This window comes from Chelonia mydas, chromosome 11 (assembly GCF_015237465.2).
Source record: "Chelonia mydas isolate rCheMyd1 chromosome 11, rCheMyd1.pri.v2, whole genome shotgun sequence".
Lineage (NCBI taxonomy): Eukaryota > Metazoa > Chordata > Testudines > Cheloniidae > Chelonia > Chelonia mydas.
In genome coordinates this window covers 44747424-44772004 of record NC_051251.2, presented here as the reverse complement: position 1 = coordinate 44772004, position 24581 = coordinate 44747424, and the positions used below count along the sequence as shown (strand labels likewise).

Sequence of the window (24581 nt, the reverse complement as noted above, 5' to 3'; positions counted from 1 at the left end):
TTTCAGCCAAAATTTTTCTGATTTTCAGTTTTCGACTGAAAACTGAAGATTATCTGCAGGGAAAAAAAAAACCATTTTCCAAACAGCTCTGCATCTAAGACCAGCCAGAGAGAGGTTATTGGACTAGATGGACGTCTGGTTTCATTCTTATGTTCCTAGGATTCTGCAGTGATCATAGTAATGGCAGAGGGGATGTGATTGCCTGCTAAATAAAATGATATTTCTATTTATTTACTCTTTGGATTACCCAGAGAGAGCATAAGCAAGAGAGAAATTACTTTCATGCTCCTCTGTCCCCAAAACCTAAATGAAATAAATGTTGGTGCACTTGTTACTCACCGGTTTCAGAGCAACAGCCGTGTTAGTCTGTATTCGCAAAAAGAAAAGGAGTACTTGTGGCACCTTAGAGACTAACCAATTTATTTGACCATAAGCTTTCGTGAGCTACAGCCCACTTCATCGGATGCATACTGTGGAAAATACAGAAGATGTTTGTTTTTATACTCACAAATCATGAAAAAAAGGGTGTTATCACTACAAAAGGTTTTCTCTCCCCCCACCCCACTCTCCTGCTGGTAACAGCTTATGTAAAGTGATCACTCTTCTTACAATGTGTATGATAATCAAGGTGGGCCATTTCCAGCACAAATCCAGGTTTTCTCCCCCCCCCACCCCAAACAAACCCACTCTCCTGTTGGTAATAGCTTATCTAAAGTGATCACTCTCCTTACAATGTGTATGATAATCAAGGTGGGCCATTTCCAGCACAAATCCAGGGTTTAACAAGAACATCTGAGGAACGGGGGGGGGGATGGTTTAGGAAAACAAGGGGAAATAGGTTACCTTGCATAATGACTTAGCCACTCCCAGTCTCTATTCCAGCCTAAGTTAATTGTATCCAATTTGCAAATGAATTCCAATTCAGCAGTCTCTCGCTGGAGTCTGGATTTGAAGTTTTTCTGTTGTAATATCGCAACTTTCATGTCTGTAATCGCATGACCAGAGAGATTGAAGCATACTGCATACTGCATTGATGCATACTGTGGAAAATACGGAAGATGTTTGTTTTTATACACACAAATCATGAAAAAATGGGTGTTTATCACTACAAAAGGTTTTCTCTCCCCCCAAGTATGCATCCGATGCAGTGAGCTGTAGCTCACGAAAGCTTATGCTCAAATAAATTGGTTAGTCTCTAAGGTGCCACAAGTACTCCTTTTCTTTTTGTTACTCACCAGTACTCTTGAGCAGCTGCTTTGCAAAATACAGTCAACCCATTAGGTTCTCAAACCTAATGGAAACCCCCTGTAAAAATAATTACACGGTATATTTTCAATTAAGGCATAAAAGTAGCTGGGAAGGTAGATAGGCATTAACCCACTCAGCCAATCACCCAATGGCCTAACTGAATGTTGATTTTAATATAACTGAAATAATGCTAAATAGCCCCTTTGATGCCTTTGTCTTTAATTAGTTTCCATTTCCGTTATTACTTAGCACAGAGGATGTTTCCTGTACAAATGCTTAGATAATTGTACCTGAATACATGTTAATCCATTGCCAATTTTCTTCATTAAACATTTAAAACTAAAACTACATAGATACCAAGTAAATCAATGACACTGAATTAGTTCAAGAGGGTAAAAGTTGTGAGTTTGTTCTTAAGAGTTTTAAAATAGTGCAATTTATTATTTTAAAATATATTTATTAAACATCAGTAGTAAGGCTGATATTCTTAACAACAAGCACACATGAACAAATAATAGTTCCTTTGCTATCTACCACATGTAAATCAGTAAACATTTCACTTAATCTGTCAGTAGCAGGAAGCAGTTGTTAGTGCCTGTCAAACGGTACAGTAACAGCAACCACCTAACCTAATTATTTGCAGTTTACCAATCGGCAACATCACATTTCAAATGTAAATTCAAAACAGTTTGTGATCAGCAGTTTTAGACCCTACTGTAAACACTTATGCACATGCTTAATTTTAGTGTGACAAGTTTAACCATGTGTGTAAAGCACATGCTGGAAGTGTTTGCAGGATCAGGGACTTATTGGTATCTGAAAGTGCTGTATTCAGGTCAGAAGCAATGGGTTTCTTTTTTAGACTCTGGTCTACTAGTAAAGGATCAATGCTCCTTTAAAAAGCAGGGAAACAATTTTATGTTCAGATGTGTAAAATATGCAAGAGTCTTGCAGACAAAACAAAGACATTTGTGTCTTTTTTGTTTCTTTTTAAAGAGCGCTTGCAAAAGCAAAAACAAGAGCTCATGCCCTGTATGCTTTTGTAATGTCTGAAGCAGGTGTCAAGGTCTTTTATCCCCCTTAGCTGCCTACTTGGGCTACCGTGCACAAGAAGGGGGCACAGCCCCTACAGGGCTACTGCTCTTCTGTCTACATGGGGGGCAGAGAAAGGATACAGGCAGAGCTTTGTCTTGTCTCGCATCCGCACCCCTCCACACTTCCCAAGTGCATCAGCCAGTATAGTTGAGCTAGTCCAGCCAGGGAAGTAAGTTGTGCTAGATATAGGGCTACCCTAAACAAAGGAGAGCCAGGGTCGAATTGTGACTCACTGAAATGCTTCTAGGATAGTGCAACTATGTGCTGCCCTTACTCAGACCTTGTGATAACTCCAGGATGTAGCCCTGTGTTCAGCTAATGCACATGAAATTAAAAATGACTTAATTCTTTTTGCAAATTGACCTTTGCAACAAAAAGACCTTTCTCAGCAGGGAATAATTTTGCAAACCACCTTGCAGATAATCTGTACTGTAATGTACCTTGAACTGAGCCTCACCCCTCCCCAAGCCCCCATTTTGTTATATTCCTCAAATTTATAGGAAGGTATACTTTGGTGCTTGGGGCTCATCCTACAAGGTGCTTAGCACTCCTGAGGGGTACTGAGCACCCTTAATTCCTCCTGAAGTCAGTGGGAGCTGAGGGTTCTCAGCACCTTGCCTACTTGACAAGATTCCAGTGATAAATTGAAGGGTATCTTTTTCCTCTCCCCACCTTCTAGCCAGCTTTGCTTCTGTTTATTCCTTTGTCTCTACCCTTTGAAAATCTCTTTTCAACCACCTACCCTCTTGCCTATTTTAATACCCAGACTACAGGAGTGAAAAAGGAGAGGAGAATGCCTCATTGAAGTGCCTCCGGAAGAATCTTGGACATGGATGAAAATGGTTTTCTTAAACTTTACAGTTAACAAAAACATTTTTAAAGCAGCTTTATGCCCTGCTTTTAGTGTTTGTTTTGTGCTTCTTGTGTGATAAGTCATAGCAAGTGGTAGCAGCCATCCCCCTCCTCCACCATCATTCTCCACCTATGACACAGGAGACTATAGTTAGGAACAGCTGCATGAATAAGGACTATGAGACTATGGTCAGATCACTAAGTGATAAAGTTCCATTAAACCAGCAGGCTGAAATCATGTAGGTATTTGGAGGAAAAGTTCTTTTAGCAATTTCACATTACATTTTGCAGTAAATGGGTGAAGAACTGAGATAAGGTTAGATTTCTCTGCTTCTAAATATTCAGAGCTGTATACTGCCCTCAATGAGAGCATGCAGTTGCTGATGTCAATAGTAGTTGTTTGCATGCGTCGACAGGGAGCAGTGTATGGTCCTGAGTTTGAGCTGGTTTTCCACTGAGGCTGAGAGAGAAGAGTGACAGCAGCTGCAGACCTTTGACACATGAACCATCTTATCTGAAACAAGGCGATCTCATTTCACATACCCATAGTGCTAGGAGGAGAGCCTCTGTCCTTATAAATGATTAGTAGTGTATGGGTATAAGCTCTGAAAGTAAACCAAAATAAACTCTTACTCATCTGTATGTCAGTCCTGCGGATTTTCCTCCAAATTAGATTTAAAATGAAGATTTTGTATTTTGAAGACAAAATGTCATTCCATACACCTGCCTTTATTAACATGGTGCTTTACCGTAGATGTATTATTCTTTGTAATTAGGAGGGATGAACAGCTTAACTAATTGGAGCTCACACTCGATGATAGAATTCCCTTCCTTTCTCTCAGACTGAGTCAATGCCATCTGTCTGTGCATTGCTGATATCATGTGCTAGCTGGGAATGTTATCCTCCTAAATAAAATGCAAATGAAAAATATGTCCCTTGGTGGATTAACATTAGTAAGTAATAATAATAATGTATGAGTAGCCACTGTGCTTACAGTAACTACAAAACATGCATTCGTTACTCTTTGGATTTTGAGTATATGTCTGACTGACTCTTAAATACACAAAAACTCAAACATGTTAAATACCAAATTGGGGGCCTGATCCTGAGCCCACTGTTACTACATAAGTGAATAAAGTTACTCTCCAGTATGTGTTTGTAGGAAGAAGATCAGGAACTAGATCATTAAGACTGGTAAATGAATTTTATACATCTACTTTGTGTCGCTTGGTCTAGATAAAAATCATTTTATAACAATTTATTTCATACAGCCGTAGTGTACAAGATCTTATAAAAGCAGAAGTCTTTAATCTGTGAAGGTACATGAAGTTTGGGGTGGGAGGATCCCCCATTTTAAAAAAGCATTTAAATTCTGTTATGTTCTTCCATTTTAGATTTTTTGTATTACTTATACATTGTTAGAATTTTTTATTTCAAAATTAAATTTTAGTTCTAATAATGTCTTTTATAAGGTACCATAAATATATTTTAAGCAGTCTTATTATAATTATAATAGCACATCATAAACAGAAATGGTTCATTCATGTCTCTTGTGGGCTATCCCTTAAAAAAAATTTTAAAGGTATATAGTTTAGTAAATAGGCAAAAAACATTTTAACAGTTGTAAATAAATCAGAGAATTATATAAGATTCAAGGAAAAATAACTGAAACAATAAAAAAATATTAGTGGAATTCAACAAAATATTCGATGTGCTAATCTCACTGAATATATAGGGCAAGTTGTTATATAGGGAACCAAACAGGATTGTACAAAGCCCCAAATATGTTTTATAACAGAGCATTTAAAATGAACCCAAAGCAACACTGAAAAAGTAAAAATAAATATATAAATAAAACCATAACAGGCCTAGACAATTAGATGCCATGGTAATGAGCACTATTTACAAAATAAATTGATATTATAATATTGTATGCATGATTTTTGTGCATATTTAAATTATATTAACAAAAATTGTTTCTAGTTGAACCAAAACTGAATATTTTTTGTTTTTCTCACTTAAACAAAAATATTTTGGGTAAAACAAATCATTTTGTTTGAGTTGAAATTACTTTTTTTTCATTTTGTTTTGTTTTACAGGTGTGGTTTATCCTTTAAAAAATAAATCTAGCTAAGTTTCAAAATGAAACATTGCTTTAAAACAAAGTCAAAATGTGTCATTTAGAAAATGTTGAAATGAACCGTTTCAACTATTTCAATTCCTCCACCCCCCATTTTGGATTTGGTTAAAACTATTTGCCGAATTCTCAGATTGTTTTGGTCACCCTGAAACTGCATTTTTTTGGCAAATAAACTATGGGTCTGAAAAATTTCACCAAAACTCCAGCACTGACACAACATTAAGCCTCAATCCTTCAAAGAGTTATGAACATCTTTACACACTGTTAGTCCCATTGAAGACAATCAGACTACTCACTGTGTATAAAATTAAGCACTTGTGTAGCTCTTCGCAGGATTAGGGCCTTAAACGTTACCTTCCTTATTATACAACTAATACACTGCCTGCAGCTGCAATAATATTCTGATTATGTAACACATAATGCTTGTTTTCTCTAGAATGAACTTTATACAAAAAATTATTCTTATTAGGGAACCTGCTGTCTGGAGAAAATCTCCCCAAGTATCCCCAAACAAATGGATTAAGAATCATAGAATATCAGGGTTGGAAGGGACCTCAGGACGTCATCTAGTCCAACCCCCTTCTCAAAGCAGGACCAATCCCCAATCAAATCATCCCAGCCAAGGCTTTGTCAAGCCTGACCTTAAAAACTTCCAAGGAAGGAGATTCTACCACCTCCCTAGGTAACGCATTCCAGTGTTTCACCACCCTCCTAGTGAAAAAGTTTTTCCTAATATCCAACCTAAACCTCCCCCACTGCAACTTGAGACCATTACTCCTTGTCCTGTCCTCTTCTACCACTGAGAATAGTCTAGAACCATCCTCTCTGGAACCACCTCTCAGGTAGTTGAAAGCAGTTATCAAATCCCCCCTCATTCTTCTCTTCTGCAGACTAAACAATCCCAGTTCCCTCAGCCTCTCCTCATAAGTCATGTGTTCCAGACCCCTAATCATTTTTGTTGCTCTTCGCTGGACTCTCTCCAATTTATCCACGTCCTTCTTGTAGTGTGGGGCCCAAAACTGGACACAGTACTCCAGATGAAGCCTCACCAATGTCGAATAGAGGGGAACGATCACGTCCCTCGATCTGCTCGCTATGCCCCTACTTATACATCCCAAAATGCCATTGGCCTTCTTGGCAACAAGGGCACACTGCTGACTCATATCCAGCTTCTCGTCCACTGTAACCCCTAGGTCCTTTTCCGCAGAACTGCTGCCTAGCCATTACGTCCCTAGTCTGTAGCTGTGCATTGGGTTCTTCCGTCCTAAGTGCAGGACCCTGCACTTATCCTTATTGAACCGCATCAGGTTTCTTTTGGCCCAATCCTCCAATTTGTCTAGGTCCCTCTGTAGAAGAGGTTGTTCCACATTTATTAAAGTACCTTTCCTGTTAAGTAACTAATTTTTGTCTCTCCCATGAGTGGTTGCCAAAGACTAGTTCTGAGTGTAATGATAATGTCCTACCTTTAAAAAACTAGGGTGTTACAAACTAAATCAAATTTTGTAGGGGAAAGTCACGATGGGTGAAATTCATCCAAGCCTTGGTAGACTATTTATCCAGGAACTGTATGAAACTCATGTCCCTCAACATATGGGCAGGTCATGGGATTTACAGCATCTCCATGGCCACTACTTCAGCCTTTGAATTGGAATATCAGACAAAATTCCTCTGCATACCTCATATGGGGTGAAATTCTGGCCCTGCTGAAGTCAATGAAAGTTTGGGGGCCAGGATTTAACCCTAAGCAAGTATCCACTGGCTCCTACCTTGACCAAAACATCCCTTTCTGTGCTAGCTGACTCATAGATCCCCTTCAACATGCAGGAGGTGCAAAGCATCCCTTATACAATCGTTCTCCTTATTCCCTCCATGCCCACGTGGCTTAAGTGGTATGTAGGGCTTTATGCTGGCCTTAGGCAATTAAGCAAATTTTTCTTATTACAAGAATGCTTATATTACAGGTATATTTTCAAGGATTTATGTGTAATATTGTTTCATGTTCATTCAGCAAGATTTTTCCACTACTGAAAAGAAACATTGACTTATAGTTTTACCTGCTGAGGAACGGAGGGCACAAAGTTTCCTTTATGATCTATAGTGTTTTTAATCCCCAGGAGAAGCTCTAAATGTTCCTGTTGTAGTTAGTTTGTCTTAGCAGCCATTTAACAATTTTAAAATGTGATCCAGTGTTTCTTATTGAAAAATATGCTAATTTTCTTACAGCTCAGAGAGTCATTTAAAGATCTGAAAAAGAAATTCAACAACCTGAAATTTAACTATACCAAGAAAACAGAAAAAGCTCGAAATTTGAAAGTTCTTAAGATACAGATTCAGCAGGTTGAAGTGTATGCTGAAAAAATGCAGGTAATAACATTAGAAGTTATGGGCTTGATGTAGGTGTTACTGGGTGAAATCGTATGGCTTCTGTTAAGCAGGAGATCGGACTACGTGATTTTGGCCTTCCAATCTATGAATAACAACATACAATGTGTACACCAGTTTCTGACATCATTTATACTGGTGTAAATATAAAGTTACTCCTATTTCTTCAAATCAGTGGAATCACTCCAGATTTGCACTGATATTACTGACATCAGATTCTTGACCTGTATGTTGAAATTAATACTGTAGAAGTTAACAGAATATGCTTTAAAGAAATTAATTTGTTTTTAGCCAAAATGAGATGCTAAAATTCTTCCTTTGCTCTTTTTCTAGATACCATCTAGATCATTCTATTCAAGGGTATATAATAAGAGCCTATCTTTTATAGAAAGATCTATTTCTTTTAAAGTTAAAAAGTTGTAAATGTTTAACTCAATTTACCTTTAGGGAGATGTATGCTTTTTCCATTGACTGCAATAGGAGTTGTCCATGCCCATCTAAGGGTAGAGCCTTCTGCCTTTGCTTTTGAAAATGGTATAGTGTTCTTAACTGTAGTTTTTAGACAACAGGCTATGAAGGGAGGTTTGCAAATTTTCCCTACTGTTCAAATTCTAAAAACATCCATGACCTTTCTGTCATCACTGTTAACAAGAGTGCACCTTTCAAAATAGATTCTGAGAAAGAAGATGGATAATTTAGAGAAGAAAGTTACTGGCTGTGTAATAAATCATCCTGATGGTAAAGCTGGTGTCCTCTTGGAGTCAGTCAACGAGTTACAGAAACAGCTGAGCAAATTTGGCAGAGTTGTGGAGGATTACAAGCAAAATTTGGATCTGATTGAGCATCTGCAGCAGATGATGGAAGAGGTATTAATAAAACCTGAAATCCACTCTGTAGCTCTGATATGGGGCCTGCAAAGGGAGATAAAAGCATACTCCTCTATAGTTCGACTTTGTGCCATTAATCCTCTTGGACCCATAAGTCCCTACACTGCCTTTGTGCCTGGAGTTTTGGGGGGGATACGTTTAACTCACCCACCTTTGCCTCTGGGGCCGCAACACAGCCCTTCTGTGGCTGCTGTTCCAACCAACAAGCTGAATTTACAGCTTCAGTTCCATACATCCTACCCTGGGCTCCTTGAACACTGGATCTGCATAAAGTAGGGTGATTTCTTTGTGATACTATTTCCCATCATCTCAAGGTAATTGGTGATGTAGCACTGTTCTGATTGGCTCAGAGGGACAGATCTCTCTATATCCTATTCAGAGAGACAATGGAGAGGTTACTCAAGGTAGTGATATTGCTCATATGCAATTGTCCCTTTTGTAATATGTTGATGCCACAGAATCAGGATGGAATTAAAGCATAGGCACAGAGGCTGCTCTAGCTATAGGCAAGGTAGGCAGCTGCAAGGACAGCAGATTTCTGGGCAGTTGCGACCCCATGTGCCAAGTCGTAATGCCATGTGCTCAAATTTCACCCACCACCCATCCGTCATGACAGAGGGGCAGTCAGGCCAAATTTGAGTGGTGAGGGGGGATGGCACGTTAAAGTGTTGTGTAGGGCGGCAGAGTGTCTTGAGTGGCCTCTGCATGGGCACTATAAGTCCATTCCTAGAACCAGCTCCTGGAGTCACAAAATCAGAACTCAACCTTCATTTAAAAAAAAAAACCTTGCTTGTAGGCATCATGGATGCAAAGAAAAGCTTGAAATTGTGACTGGTTTGTAACTGATGCCTGTCTAAGTTTGCAGAGAGCCTGAAACATTAGCTCCAAGAGCTCTGAGATGCTTCATTTGTCTTACCTCTGAAACTTGCTGGCAACCCAAGAAGAGGAGGGGCCATGATTCCTGTACAGCAAATGATACATGATTCCTGTACCACGGCATGGGTTTGGGACCATTGGGGAGTCCCTGTGGGTTGTGCTTTGGGCCCTGGATTGATTTAGTTTGGCCATTAATGTATTGGTTGGCTTGTTTTCATGTGTATAGCCTGTAAGCAGCAACTGAAACCTAAGAAAAATATTTTAGTTAGAAAGAGCAAAACAGACTTCACTGCTAATATGTTTAGCATCTAAAAAGAGCTGTACCTCAGCTGAAAATCAGAATTTTCCCAAGATCGATCTCCTAAACGTTCAGATAAACAGAATTAGTAAGGCCATCTCCAGTAGCACCATCCAGTGACTTCCAGCAGTATTACATCTGTCACTTAATAAATTTACTTGTCTTGTTCTGATGGAAAACAGTAAATTGTCAGTGTGTCCTACGTATCTTAGTTTCGTTAATGCTATTTGTCCACTCCCTGCTTCATGTAAGAACAAGGTTTCCATCAATAAGTGTTAATCACAGTGACTCGGACTATTCTGAAACATACATTTGATTATGTTTTCCACAATGTATTCCAGTGCACAACAGAAAGCGATGCGTGTTCCCCAAATCAACACGACCTTTACCTGCCGGTCACTGTGTACTGTCTGTGGTTTGTACAGCTGCAAAATGAAATCTTGTTTAAAGATTCAAATCTGTTGTGGTTAAAACAGAATACTTTAAATTTCTAAATCAGCTAAATATATGATTTCCTCCCCCCCATCCACACTCTCTTGTGTAGGTGCTTCTGCTGTGAATCAAGCACATTCCTGTCATCATGGTCATTTATTTTTAGCAATAAAGCTGTTTCAGTTCTTCATTCTAATCTAAATACATGACTAATAACTTTCCTTCATGACAGATCAAAATGTTAATCCTTGGACAAAACAATTTCCCCACTGCCAATAAACACTCCCAAAATCCAGTTCATCCCTGAGGAGGTGAATAATTTGGCAGCAATTGTGCAATTACATTTGTTTAATCCCCCCACCCCCTGGAAAAAGATGGGATTTCCCAGTGCTAAACTTTGAAGAATGATTTTATTCTGAAAAACTGTTTTGTAACTATTCTGTTTTACTGAACTGTAAAAATAGCACCATCTCACTCAACAGATTTTTGACTCATGTATGCAGAGTCATCAGTTCTGATCTTAATGACAAAAAAAAAGAGTGAACTTTACTCCTACTAGCCTTGCAGAGCCAACGTAGCTAAGACTGAGTGAGCACCAGATTCTGTTCCACTTTGTGCATCACTCTAAATTGTTCACTGAGGATGTGCTTTAAAGCCCACTGAGCCCAATAGAAAGACCCTCAATGATTTCTGTGGTCATTAGATCAAGTTGTAATTTCCAGTAAGTTAAATCTATGCAACCTCATAGAAGACACTGGGTTTCACAGATGTAACTGAAGTCATACTTTGAAGTCCATTGAGTTATAACAGGTGTAACTGAGGGTTTGATTTGTCCTGCAGAATCTCTATTGATGCATAAGAGCACAGACTTGGTTCCCAGCCCAAACTGAGGTTCGAAAGGTAGTAACTAAAAAATAATATCATTTTGCTTGTAAAGAGAGTGCATTTGTATGGAGTCCAATGCAACTTAACAGAAAATTCATCAACTCTTGATTGTAGGAATAATATTGCAAATGAGTTATCATTCATCAGGTTATGCTATCACCACATATTTTCTGAACATTATTTGTGTCACTTCTCATCTTTACTGCTGTTATTCAAAGACACATAAGAATAGGACAAACCTACTGCACCGAAAGCTCTTATTGTTAATATTTGTTTAGTTTTTATAAAGTTTTGTTGTATCCATTTCTTAAATGCCATGGTTTTTCCCTCTCTAATACATGCCAGTGTCAGTTTTGGTATGAAGAAGCAAGTGCTACAGTCGTTAGAGTTGGGAAGTATTCTGCAGAGTGTAAAACGAAGGAAGCAGTGGCAATTCTCTATAAGCAGTTCTATAAATTTATCAAGCCTATGGTGCCTCAACAAGAGGAAAGAATTCAGCAGATCACTGACCTTGCTAAACACATATATGGTAAGGACTCCTTTAAGCTGCCTAGCGATTGTGCTGTTGACCAAATGCAAATTCAACAGTTTGGGACAGGAGAAAGCAAGGGACTGTTTAATTTCTACATTTATTTATTTTTAAAAGAAAATCCCACAAGGTTAAAATCAAATGCTTTTTTAAGTATTGACTGGGCACTTGTTTCTAGAAGTATCCAATTATCTAGAAGCCACTAATGCTGATGCCCTGGAGGGAACAAAGTATAAATACCCTCTCTCTCTCTGAGGTGCGCATGGACCAGTGGACCACATGAGCCCCTTCCGTTCAGCCCTTTGCTCAAGCAATTGACCTTCTTGTCCTTCCCCACTTAACCCAAAGGAGATGGGGAGCCTTAAAGTAGCCAAAACTGCTGTTCCTCACACTGGCTAGAGAAAGCCCCCCACCTTTAAGGTAGTGCGGAACACAATGTTCTAAGGCTGAGAAATATGAGATGTTGCAGAACTAAGGGTTAAAAAACATAAATCAGAATTTAAGTTCTGAAAAGTTCATTGGGCATTTGCTTTTCCATCTGCACTCTGAGTTACCCTGAAGTCTAAATTAAATGTCCTTGAAGTTTTTATGAGATTAGAATTAAGATTTTATGGTTAACTGTGTTTTGTAACTGGAAAATCTATGAAGTTGAAGTATTTCATAGCTATAGATCTTTGAGCTGAATACATATTTTACATTAACACTCTTTATAACTAGGGGTATTTGATTATTGCCTTATGTATGTCATGTACATAACTGTATGCAGTGTTGGTATAGCCATGTCCATCCTAGGATATTAGAGAGAGAACCTTGACTCTTTCACCAACAGAAGTTGGTCCAGTAAAAGATATTTACCACACCCATCTTCTCTCTCTGATGTAGTAGCTGGCAGATTGCTCTGTAGGTGTTATATTGACAGAAGGGAAGATTGTGGTTTAAGCACAGACCTGATGTCAGAAGATCTGAATTCTCTTCCTGTCTCTCCCAGTGACTTTCTAGTTACTTTATCTAACAGTCTCTAACTGGAGGAAACTGTGAAAGCCCCTCAGAAAATCTGGCTAGTACAGAATGCAGCTGCCCTCTGCTTAATGTTGTGGGCTAGATAGAACATATCACACCTGTGCTCAATTATTTACATAATTTATAAAACTTGATTAAGTGCCCATGAAAGCTCAAGAAATTCATAACTAATTTTGGTAGTCACAGAACTGAGGGCCACATTTTTCAGAGTACAAATTGTGTATACATACCAGTTTATGCAAATGAAACCTGTATTTGCACAGCTGCATGTAGAAGTGCAGGTTGTGCATGTGCAAATGGCTGCACACGTACGAACTGAGTGCACAGAATCAGGAGGTCGTTTAAAATTAGGTGCTGAGCTCCTTATAAATTCAGTGCTATTAACTTACAACCCAGTTTGTCAGAAAATATCTTTAGTGTAGTATCTCCAGGAAGGCTGGGGAACCTAACTGCATAATTGGCCAACATACCCAGAAGAAAAGGACAGCCCAGGGTACAAGCCCCGAACCCAACAAAATAAACACTGGGGCAGGTTTATGTATGGAGAAAAACGACTAATGATGTCATTCATTTCTCCAATCCTTGCTTAGTTAAGCCACCTAATCATCTGCCATGTAGCCTGTGGGTTAGTGTTAAAGTCCTATGACTAGAGGGAGCTCATGCTGTGTCACCCCCTCCTGGGAAAAGAGGCATTCCCAGTCCTGGGCTGCTTAGTGAAAACTGATAAGCCAAATGGTGAGATTACAATTTTAATGTACACTTAGATACTCCCTAACTTACACTCTTTTCAGTGTTGAAAATTATGTGTGGAGGGGCCAGTAGCAACTGTCTGTCTGCCATGCTCACTATTTTAAGCCTAACTACTGTAGAATACGGTGTGGGGACAGACTCCTCTTGAGTCAGAAATGCTGCTGGGGGTTCCTTCACATTCTGTACACCCTTATATTGGGAAATGCCTCCTCATCCCCTTAACTGTTTTTTTTCCCCCCTGCCTGGGAGGTCAGCATAATTTTTGGACTGAAAAACCCCTTTTAAGTCTCCCGTGGCTGAATAAAAGAGCTGTTAGCCCTAGAGAGACTTGTAGGGTCCACTTTCCCTTTAAAATCGTTTGTCAGCTGGTCAGTGACATTGTTTAGTCAGGGAGGAACTGACCCAAAAGACTTGGATAGATTGTGAGGGTCAGTAACCAGAAAGCTTTAAGTTAGGAGGGACTTCACCCTATACTGTAAAACTAATGGAACAAAACAGAACCTACAGAAAAGTGCAATTATTTGTCTGATATAATATTGTATTGATTTCATTGTTGTGCTGTTTGTTTTCTGTCTGCAGGTTTTGAAGAAGGAAGGAAATATATTGAGAGAACAATAACAAGACACAAAGAAGTTCTTGATTCTATTGATGAATTGTGTATCTCTTTAAGAGAACTTGAAGAACAGATTGTGGTAATTTCATTTTATTTGGCGAATATATCATGACAGTTTTAAAATAGCTTATATAATGCTAGTATTTTGATAAATATTTTGTGTTAAGAAACTGTAGTGAGACAATTTGAGGAAGACTATGTACTTCTTAATGACACAGACTTTTACAGCAAAACAGGCTCTTTCTTACCAGTTATTCTTCCATTACAGCACAGACATAATGCCGTGTTTAATCCTCCTGGCCTTTTAAACTCTCCTTGTACTCCCTTCTCGCTGCAATTAGAGCCCTCCAGCAACCTTCTGAGGAGGAAATTCACAGTTCAAGTACTTCTTCTCCTGTTTCCACTTCCTTTGATGTCCCAAGACTTTGGTGCCTTACTTCTGGGAATGTCAAACAGCCAGTCTTGGCTTCTCTCCACTCGCCACGAAAAATTGCTGTCAAATTGTATTAAAAGGAGTAATTTCAGTTTAGAAAACAGAATCATAAAATAAATGCTAAAGCAGAATAATAGTATTTCTAACCTAACACTCTGATAAACATATATATTTATGCATAACCATTTAGTTACAATATATTGATTAAGCAGGAATTATGGAATTGCAGTAGCCGCTCCATAGTTAAGAATGAAGCTAGATTCCTATTAAAAGCCCAATTTTCCCCCAAAGAAACTAAACCCTCAAAAATTGCACATTTTAAATCATATCTCATGATGAAAATTTTCTTGGAAGTTTAGAGAAGTTTGAAGTTAAGGCACTTAAAACATTTCCCTGTTGTTGACTTTTTGAGCAATTTCTTAACTTTTAAAATTTCATACCTTTGCTTCCAGATTTGTTTTGCTTTGTTGGCCTTGCTGAAGAGTCTTTGTAATTCCCCTAACTGATCCTGGCCCCCTGAATTTAAAAGATACATCATATAAATGTGCTTATGATGGGGTATCACCTCGGGCTGGTCGTCACTACGGGGAGATCAACACTGCTGCAATCGATGCAGCAGGGGTTGATTTAGCAGGTCTAGTGAAGACCTGCTAAATCGATGGCAGAGCACTCTCCAGTTGACCCTGGTACTCCAGTTCTCCAAGAAAATTAAGGTAAGTCGACGGGAGAGCGTCTCCCGTTGACGCAGTGCAGTGAAGACACCGCAGTAAGTCAATTTAAGTTACGTTGATTCCCGCTGCATTATTCACATAGCTGGAGTAGAGTAAATTAGGTTGACTTACCCCAGTAGTGAAGACAAGTGCACTGAGGTAGGCAGAGTTGGGATTAACTAGAAATTTATTAGAGCCAATGTATAAAGAAGAGGCATACAAAGTACGGGCAGAGGCCCTGAGGGAAAGAAACAGCATTTTCCTTCCCCAGATCCAGACCACAAATTAAGAGCAAATGAGAAACTTCTATTTTGTCTTTTTTGAATCAGGCTGAAGAGAGCCCCAGCTCTGATTTCTTATAAATGTAGCTAGGTGGTAAAATGCTCTGTTCTGTTCAAATTTGCATGTATCCTAAATCTTGTTTCATGTTTCCTTGTCTTCTCACCCTATCCCGTTACCTGGGCTACAACTTAGGCCTCACTTATGCAGAGCTATTTCCATATGTAAACAGAGGAATGATTAAAGATATGTTACAATTTTCATAATTATTAATTGGTCTGCTATAGACTTCAGTCATGGCTGTGGAAGTGGGGGAACATGGAGGAACAAGAGTCAAGGAGAGCCGGGTCAGGGGGACAGGAAGTGTAGGGGATGGTTGAGCTCTGCCAAGGCATGGAGTTGGGAGCTGTGGAGGAGGCAGATGGAGAAGGTGGGCAAGAAACTGTCATGGCATAAAGGATGAAGGGGGAAAATCAGGGTAAGGGAAAGAGGTGCAGGGAATTAGAGGAGGCACAGAGGACTGGGGACATAAAAAGGCAGAAGCTTTAATCCATGTAAACGCCAAGCTATTGATCTAGGACTTTAAGTTCTTAAAGATTTAAGGCCCTAGTTCTCATTTACACTAACACCTTTTTGCAGTATAAAGGAATGTAAATGAGATTTAGATCTGTCAATGTAGATAAGTCTTCCCCTCTAAAGCCTTCTGTGATGGCCTTGCTAAAGTCTTCAGGACAGGAACCCACTTTAATGGGCCTTATAGGATCTGTCAGAGCAGTTCTCCATTCCTGAAGATTGTAAGTGTCAACTCAATTTAAATTGGATCCTTTGAATGAGAAATGGGATTTTAAAATCCTAGCAATTTTTTTTTTTATTTCTTGCATCTATTTTTGCAAATTTTAGGAGACAATATTGAGGTTGTGTGGGTGACCAAGAGTGGTGAAAAGATTATGTGGCAGTGGGAAACCAGCTGGATCCTGTAACTATTCCTTTCCAGATATTCTGACAGTTGTGCTTTTGAAAGGTATAGAATGGTTGTAAAAGAAAGTGTAATATTGTTTCTTAGTGTTAGCTTGACCCAAGTGACATGCAGCTTCTAGCATAGCTCTTTTTAACAAAGAGTTTTTTGGCAAATACATTTTATATCTGAGTAATTCACTTACTTCCCGTGCTGACAGCTTGTTTTCCTGGCATATTTATCTTTGGCTTTTCTTTGGGTTTTTTCCCAGAGCTAGGGCAGTGGGCCAGATAGCTGCCTGTCCCCTCTACTCCTCCTATAACTCAATATTCCCTCTGAGGCTGTGTTCAGATGTCTAAACCTTTTAATTACGATGTTTGGACATTGTTGTGATTGTGTATTATTGGTGAGTTAATAATTTTCCAAGTTAAAGCATATTTGCCTCAGCTCATTATCCCTTGTCTCTTGACAAGGAAGTCTTTTAGTTTTCCTCCTAATTTGCATGTGGGCATTTCAAAGGGAGTTGGGCTATTTCAAATAACTATTTTGATCATGGATAAGGAGAAGTGAAATGCACAAGTAACTTGCCTTCTCTGTATATATTTCAAAAGACAGTTAATTCCTCCTAGGTATCCCTCCTTTGTATCTGGATATCTTTCAAAATGTGCCTTGGGGATGTTTGAGCAAACATCCATTTTAGAATGAAACTCATTAGATGATAATAGTGTCTTCACCACATGAAATTTCTTTGTTTCGACTGCTTTGTAAACTTAGCCTATTGCTTTTAAACACAGTCCTAACTTTTTTATGCATTTATAAATTATTTATATTTTCTCTTTTCTCACACTATTATGGAGGACATGGACTGAGAGTTGGAGTGATTATTTGATGGGCAGTCCTTTTTGTTTTCTTATATGTTTTCATGTAAAAACTAGGCACCCAGTGCATAGGACGAGAACCTATTACCTGTAGGCACTTTGTTTTCTAAAAATGAATACATTAATAAAATAATAACTGTCAAGGTTCCTTCCCCACTCTGAACTCTAGGGTACAGATGTGGGGACCTGCATGAAAACCTCCTAAGCTTACTTTTACCAGCTTAGGTTAAAACTTCCCCAAGGTACAAATTAATTTTACCCTTTGCCCTTGGAATTTCCACTGCCACCACCAAACTTTAACTGGGTTTACTGGGCAATGTAGTTTGGACACATCTTTCCCCCCAAAATCCTCCCAACCCTTGCACCCCACTTCCTGGGGAAGGTTTGGTAAAAATCCTCACCAATTTGCATAGGTGACCACAGACCCAAACCCTTGGATCTTAGAACAACGAAAAAGCATTCAGTTTTCTTACTAGAAGACTTTTAATAGAAGTAAAGGAATCACCTCTGTAAAATCAGGATGGTAGATACCTTACAGGGTAATTAGATTCAAAACATAGAGAATCCCTCCAGGCAAAACCTTAAGTTTCAAAAAAGACACACAGACAGGGATAGTCATTCTATTCAGCACAGTTCTTTTCTCAGCCATTTAAAGAAATCATAATCTAACACATACCTAGCTAGATTACTTACTAAAAGTTCTAAGACTCCATTCCTGTTCTGTCCCTGGCAAAAGCAGCATACAAACAGACACAGACCCTTTGTTTCTCTCCCTCCTCCCAGCTTTTGAAAGTATCTTGTCTCCTCATTGGTCATTTTGGTCAGGTGCCAGCGAGGTTACCTTTAGCTTCTTAACCCTTTACAGGTGAGAGGATTTTTCCTCTGGCCAGGAGGGATTTTAAAGGGGTTTACCCTTCCCTTTATATTTATGACCATAACAAATGCACATCAGGTCAGATGCTCAGCTAGGGACCATCAAATGCTCTTAACTGATCATTGTAACCTTTTATTTTGATAACACTCTTAGAATGTTCAGAGAAATAAGTTCTAACCAGTCAAAAGGAATAGTACCAGAGGTGAAATTTGTTTGAAAGAGAGAGAAAGAGAGGATTATTCCTCAACCTGTACTCTTCACCAAATGGAAGATATTCCTTTCCTGAGATGTGTTGTGTTCTCAGAGATTAAACAAATACTCGTATAGTCCATTCACAATATGTCTGACTGGCTTTCACCTGCATCTTTTAATGAATAAGTCATTCAGTAAAGTGTCTGAATATATACACAGTGCTCTCAGCCAACAGGATTGATTCCTTTTTAATCTTTTTTTTAAAAAGCAATAAAATCACACACACACACACACACACACACACCCACCAAGGTCACCTTACACTGTCAAAGGTAATCTGACATGGCTGTCGAATATTAAAAGGAAAATCACTTTGGGTTTTTTTCAAGGGAAATATAAAAGATTGTTTCGGAAAAATGAACTGGCTTCTAGGAAGAGCACTGCAGTGCACTCTAGAGCAGTTTTCTACATGTGATGGTATTCTTAGTTGAATGGAAAAATGATAAGGCAGCATTTTTGCTAGAGAGACTTATTCAGGACTGTAACTTTACTCCACTCAGCTGAAGTGATAAGTATAAAACTGTAACTATAGAGTTTCTGGCTTTCCTTGGTTTGCAGCATGTTGGTGTTCTTTGGAGCTAAAGTCTAGATTTCTGTCTTACCAATTCCTAAAGGATTTATGCTGACTTAAGAAAATACAGTATGGTAGGTTGAATTTATGCTATGCACATGCCTATTTATAAGAGGTTGTGCAGTCTTCCGAGAGGTATTCAGATGACAAAATATTCTAGAAATGCAAATCAGTCAGCCAAAATAAAATGATACATCATCAATGTAAAATTTCTGTGTAATATGGGCCCAGACAGTAGGGAGAAAGTTAGTTTCCCAAGCCAAACAGATCATCTATGTGGCTGTTGCTTCAGAGAAAGAGAGAACTTTCTCCTCTCCATCCTCTAGACTTTTAGAATCATATTGCACTTCTTGGAGATTCTCTAATGGCTCCTTCCTTTCCAGAACAAGCTCCCCAAAGTCTATACCCACGTTTTAGTTATCCACTCTTTCTAAAGGTTCCATTTCCATAATATTTTATGTTTCCTTTGCTGCCCCTGTTTCTGGGAACAGTCTCCTTGAAGTTTCCCAGCTTCCTTGCCAAACAGGTCAGCTCTCCAGACAGTTCCATATACTGTCTTCAGTTTCCCTACCCTAGAAAAGCTTCTGTCACCTTTGGTCCATGCATATCCTGGATATTGTGTAAGATGGACAAATCAGGCTTTGCCTAATAGGTCTGCTATAACCAATTTATACTGTACTGGTAACAGATTGTAGTATATATTTCAAATGTTTACTTTACCACCATGTACAGGATGTTAGTGTAACACACAGTCAACTATTACCTTGTAGTGCTCTGTCCCTGAAGTTTCTCTTTATATAACAGGAAGCTGCATTAAAAGAAAAAACACCAGATACAGCTGGTTTTGTTGAGGAGTCAGTCACTATACCAAGAAAACTAGAAAGAAACAGGCAGGAGACATATAAGGAAGTTACCAAAGCAAAGCGAGAGGTTAGTAAAGTTTTCTGCACTGGAACTTTGTGTAAACTAAAATTTTTGGTGCATTCCTAAAAGGTCTGTACTTTATCGCTTCGAATGGCTGGAAGCCTCCCTCAACATGGGCATGATCAGTGTAGTTCTTCCCCATCCCTTCACTTTCCATTTTCTCCTCTTCCTCCCCTTACCTGCTGTCCAACTTGCTCTGCTCCCTTCTTCCTTTCCTTTGTTCCTCTTCTCTTCCCAATCACTGTGTAGTAGTGAGACTGTCACATCCTCTTCAGTGGAATTGTAATATCCAATTTTAGTCAGCTGATCCCTCTTCTCCATTTCTATTCCTTGCCACTCCCATCTCCGTCTGTTTCTTCTTACTCCTCTCCCTATTTTCCATGGGACTGTATCTGCAGGATTCCACCTTCCCATGAGTAGAGTCTAACTCTGCCCTGTATGTTTACAATACAGTAAGGCTCATGGGAATAATATTAGGGGGGTTCCTCTTATTATGATACTAAAGGTACTCTTTTAGTTCCCTACTCTTAATATTCCCCGATATCCTCACATTCTTATTTCTCCTAACAGACAATGTAATAAATTATTGCAGATATAAATATTTCACTCATAACTCAGGCTGGATTTGAACCAGACTGAAAGTTGAAAGACTAGTGCTTTTATCTATCAAAATGTTTGGGTACTGGAGACCTAAATGATTTATGTTGCTTTAATTTTTTTTCCTTGTAGGTGGAGTCAGATACACTCACTGAAAGTCCAGAAATCAGAATTAAAACGGAAAACAACAGTATGCTTCTCACTGCCCATCTTAAAAAGGTATCTGCGGTTCATTCTGACATTTAATTTTTAAAAATCAAAACGTAAGCAAATTCTCCCTGTGACGTTCCCATCTGGTGTTGTCTGGACCACTGATCTGCTAGGCCACTCCAATCCTTGACTCTGGGAGCCAGCCTTACCCTCCTCTGCTGTGAGAACCCCCACTCCTAGGCTGTTCACGCACAGCCTCTGGCATGTAAGCTGCTCCCACCTACTTGCAAGCGAATGACACTAGCCAATATCTCCGGTCCCAGAAACAACCCTAGGAACCTCCGTCTTGCAGTGTCCAGTTATGCCCACTGGACGCTGCAAGCTTAATTTAACAAAGAAATTTATATGTACCAGCCTTGTACTCAGAGGGAGTCTCTGACACACTGCAAACCGAATGCACTGCTTCAGGTAGAATAAACAAACAGGTTTATTAACTATAAATGTAGATTTAAGTGATTATAAGTCAACGCATAGCAAGTCAGATTTGGTCAAATGAAATAAAAGCAAAATGCATTCTAAGCTGATCTTAATATTTCAATGTCCTTACAAACTTAGATGCTTCTCACCAGAGGTTGGCTCTTCAGCCAGGCTCTCCCCTTTGATCAGTGGTTCAGTCGCTTGGTTGTAGTGATGTCTGTAGATGTAGGTGGAAGAGAGAGAGCATGGCAAAATGTCTCTCCCTTTTATCATGTCCTTTCTTTCCTCTTGGCTCCCTCCCTCCGCCCCTTCAGAGTCAGGTGAGCATTACCTCATTGCAATCCCAAACTGTCCAAGGGTGACTCCCTCCAGGATCTAACGGATTCTTTTGTTGCTGCCTGAGCAAGTGTCCATTGTTCCTGTGAGGCTGGGCTGGGTTTGTCGCATCCATGCCCTGCCGAGGTGTGAACTGCCTCTTTGTTCTTGGAGAGTTTTTGCATGGGCTTGCTTTAAGCCATGAGGTTACATTTTCAGCCTCATAACTATATACATGAAATTATAACCTTACCATAACATTACTGTAACAATTACTATAACATCACTATAACAACCATGCTCAGTGCATTACGAGCTTTCCAAAGACACCCAACATGACAAACTTTGCACTGGATATCACACAATCATTTTATAAAGATGAACATGGGGGTGTAGGGTTTTCCCCCGAGGTACAGTCTGTCACACTGCCCTAGTCTCAAAAGTCCTAGTAGGACTTTTGCCCTACAATTGAGTAATTAACAGAGGATGCTGAAACGCCGACAGACTGATCTTTAGGTTCAGTTTCTGCTCTGTTACATTGATGTAAGTCCAGAGTAATTCCAGTAAGTCAGAGGAGTTACTCCAGATTTGTGTCAGTGTAAATGATAGCAGAGCAGGCTTCTAATGAAAATGTGATGGAACACAATTACAGCTGTCAGCAGTTCAGCATGGTGACAAGTCATACATCTGTGGTGCAATTGGTACAAGGCTCTACATCAAATATGCAACAACACTAAATCAGCCTGCTCTTCATGCTCACCTGAAAACAGTTCGGTCACCTTTTTATTGTCTGAGTTACATGCAGTAGAGATCAGAAATAAATAACCAAATAATACTGTGCATGCTGATGATAATGCATGATGGAACCAAGTAAGGCTGACTCAAAGAATTACAATACACGCTCACGCATCTTAATGGGCTAAATTGTTTTTACTCAGTGAATATACAGAAATTGCATACGAAACTCGCAAATTGTTAGTGCCTAAATATGGGACTTAGTGGGACAAGCAATACAAGAGAAATATTTAAATTACTGGTATTAATTTCTTTACCATAAAGAACAGATTGGAACCTCAGGATCCTGATTCATCTAAGTACATGTAAATAAAGTACCATAATAATGTGAAATATTCCTCAGGGTGGGAGGTGGTAAATTCAAGTAAAATTTAAAAAAAAAAAAAAAAGAAAAGAAAAGAAAACCAGGATAGCTGATAATGGATAATGTTTAAGATTTCTGTTTGGCAATCTGACAATATGGATGAAGAATGCTACAAGCTAACTTGCGTGAAGTCTTGGTGCAACACAGCTAACAATAAGCTCTGTTTGTTTAAAAACAAAAGGCTTCCTTTCTGCTGATGAACTGGAAGTAAGCTTAATTAACATACTGTGTGTTACTCCCCTTCCAATACCAAGTGTTGCCTGGGCTCCCTTTTTTAATTACAGGGTGAAATAGGAACTCAATTGAAATCGGTGGGAGGTTTTGCTATAGACATCAATAGAGCTAGGATTTCACCTAAAGTTTTGGGACTCAGTTCCATTCAGTTATTTCAGTATTAGTATTCAGCCTTCTAAATAAAGCTCTTGGTCCTTAGCTGTGGCATACACACCTTCGTACTTCCTCAATCCTGGGTCTGTTGCACACCAGGCCCAAATCCCCGCTATAAATTAGAGCAGCCTCAAGGATGCTCAAATTTACTCCAGTTGCCAGTCAACCCATCTACCAGCCATTACAGCAGCTGGAGATTGCTGGGGTTCAGGAAAGCCCAATATACACCCTCTTTTCTGATGCTACACAGCCTTTTAGGCTAGCTGCTGTATGCCACTGAAAGATTCTCTTTGTTGGTGTGGCCTTTCCATGGTAGGCTATATCTACTTTGGGGTCACTTCATATAGATGGAGTGGAACAAAGCAGCCTTACTATGGTGAAGGACCTGGGCCATTGATTTCATTCAGAGCTTGGAGACTAGCTGTTTAGAAATTACTTAGCCCTATTATTTTAAAATATGCCTGCTCAGGCTTTAATATTCTTCCAGGAGGTTCTCACTCTGGTCTAATAAATACAGTTAGTCTAACTTTGTTATTGAAATACTACATAGAGTACATAGAATCTGATCTTGGTCTCTGGAACCCCAGATACAGCCTCAGGGCTTAATGATGTGCAAGCCTGGGCAGGACTGAAGCTGAAACAGGTATATGTGACAATATCAGAAGGTCAAATGAGTTTGATATGTCCAGTTAGCAATTAATCACCACTCTAATAAACAATTGACAATATCTCCAACCCTAACATCTTGGCTTGATGCAGTAGTCTTGATTAGATCTGAGTGAATAGCAGGGGCAATCCATTCACATACTTTTCAGCAAATTAAGAACTGAAATTTTTATTTGCCATGTTCACACCCATTTTCTATTCTCTTTTAAATGATATTTGTGAGGTTAGAGTTCATCAAATGGTGGATGTTTATAGAAAATGAATTCCAAGCCCACTTCATTTCATGACCAAATTAATCATTTCAGGCAAAATAAAAGCAGTAGAACTCCTGCTTTTTCCAGTCAGTTCACCAAAAGAGACTGATGTGTCTGTGTAGTGAATCACCACAGCCTTCAACTTCATGTGCTCATTTGTTAGTGACAATATGTGTGGTGGATGGAGATAGGTGACAGAAAATTGGAGACCTATACATTCAATTAATGCACTTGGCTGATTGATGAAATATTTTGTACAGAGCTTAACAGCAGCACTGGACAACAAGAAAGGGATTGTGCTCTCAAAATACCTTCCCGGAGCTTTGGTTCAAATGTACTTTATTGGGATGGATGGGTATGTGATTGCACCTTTCACAGTGGCCATTGTACAAAGCCCTGGCCAGATCCAGGCACAGAAGCAATTAAATAAACCAGACTAGGGGCTTACCTACACTTGAAACGCTACAGTGGCACAGTTTCATTGTAAACACCAACCTACACCAACAGGAGCTCTTCTCCCATTGGCATAGGTAATCCACCTCCCCGAGAGACAGTAGCTAGGTCAACGGAAGAGTTCTTCTGTCAACCTAGTGCTGTCTACACAGGTACTAAGGTCAGCTTAACTATGTCACTCAAGGGTGTGGATTTTCTAATCCGACCTAATTTTCAAGTGTAGACCAGGCCTACATCAT

At 39.3% G+C, this 24581-nt stretch overlaps 1 protein-coding gene across 8 annotated transcripts in view; it reads left to right on the top strand.

The window, feature by feature from the left end:
• The window catches only part of CCDC141 (coiled-coil domain containing 141), a 158335-nt gene that overhangs the window by 109784 nt on the left and 23970 nt on the right, over positions 1 to 24581 (top strand). For all 8 annotated transcript variants that reach the window (XM_043524935.1, XM_037912984.2, XM_043524934.1 and 5 more), the window contains 6 exons: positions 7560 to 7700; positions 8390 to 8584; positions 11442 to 11625; positions 13975 to 14087; positions 19765 to 19890; positions 20614 to 20700. In XM_043524935.1, coding sequence (XP_043380870.1) covers positions 7560 to 7700; positions 8390 to 8584; positions 11442 to 11625; positions 13975 to 14087; positions 19765 to 19890; positions 20614 to 20700 — 846 coding nt within the window. The remainder of the gene's footprint in view (positions 1 to 7559; positions 7701 to 8389; positions 8585 to 11441; positions 11626 to 13974; positions 14088 to 19764; positions 19891 to 20613; positions 20701 to 24581) is intronic.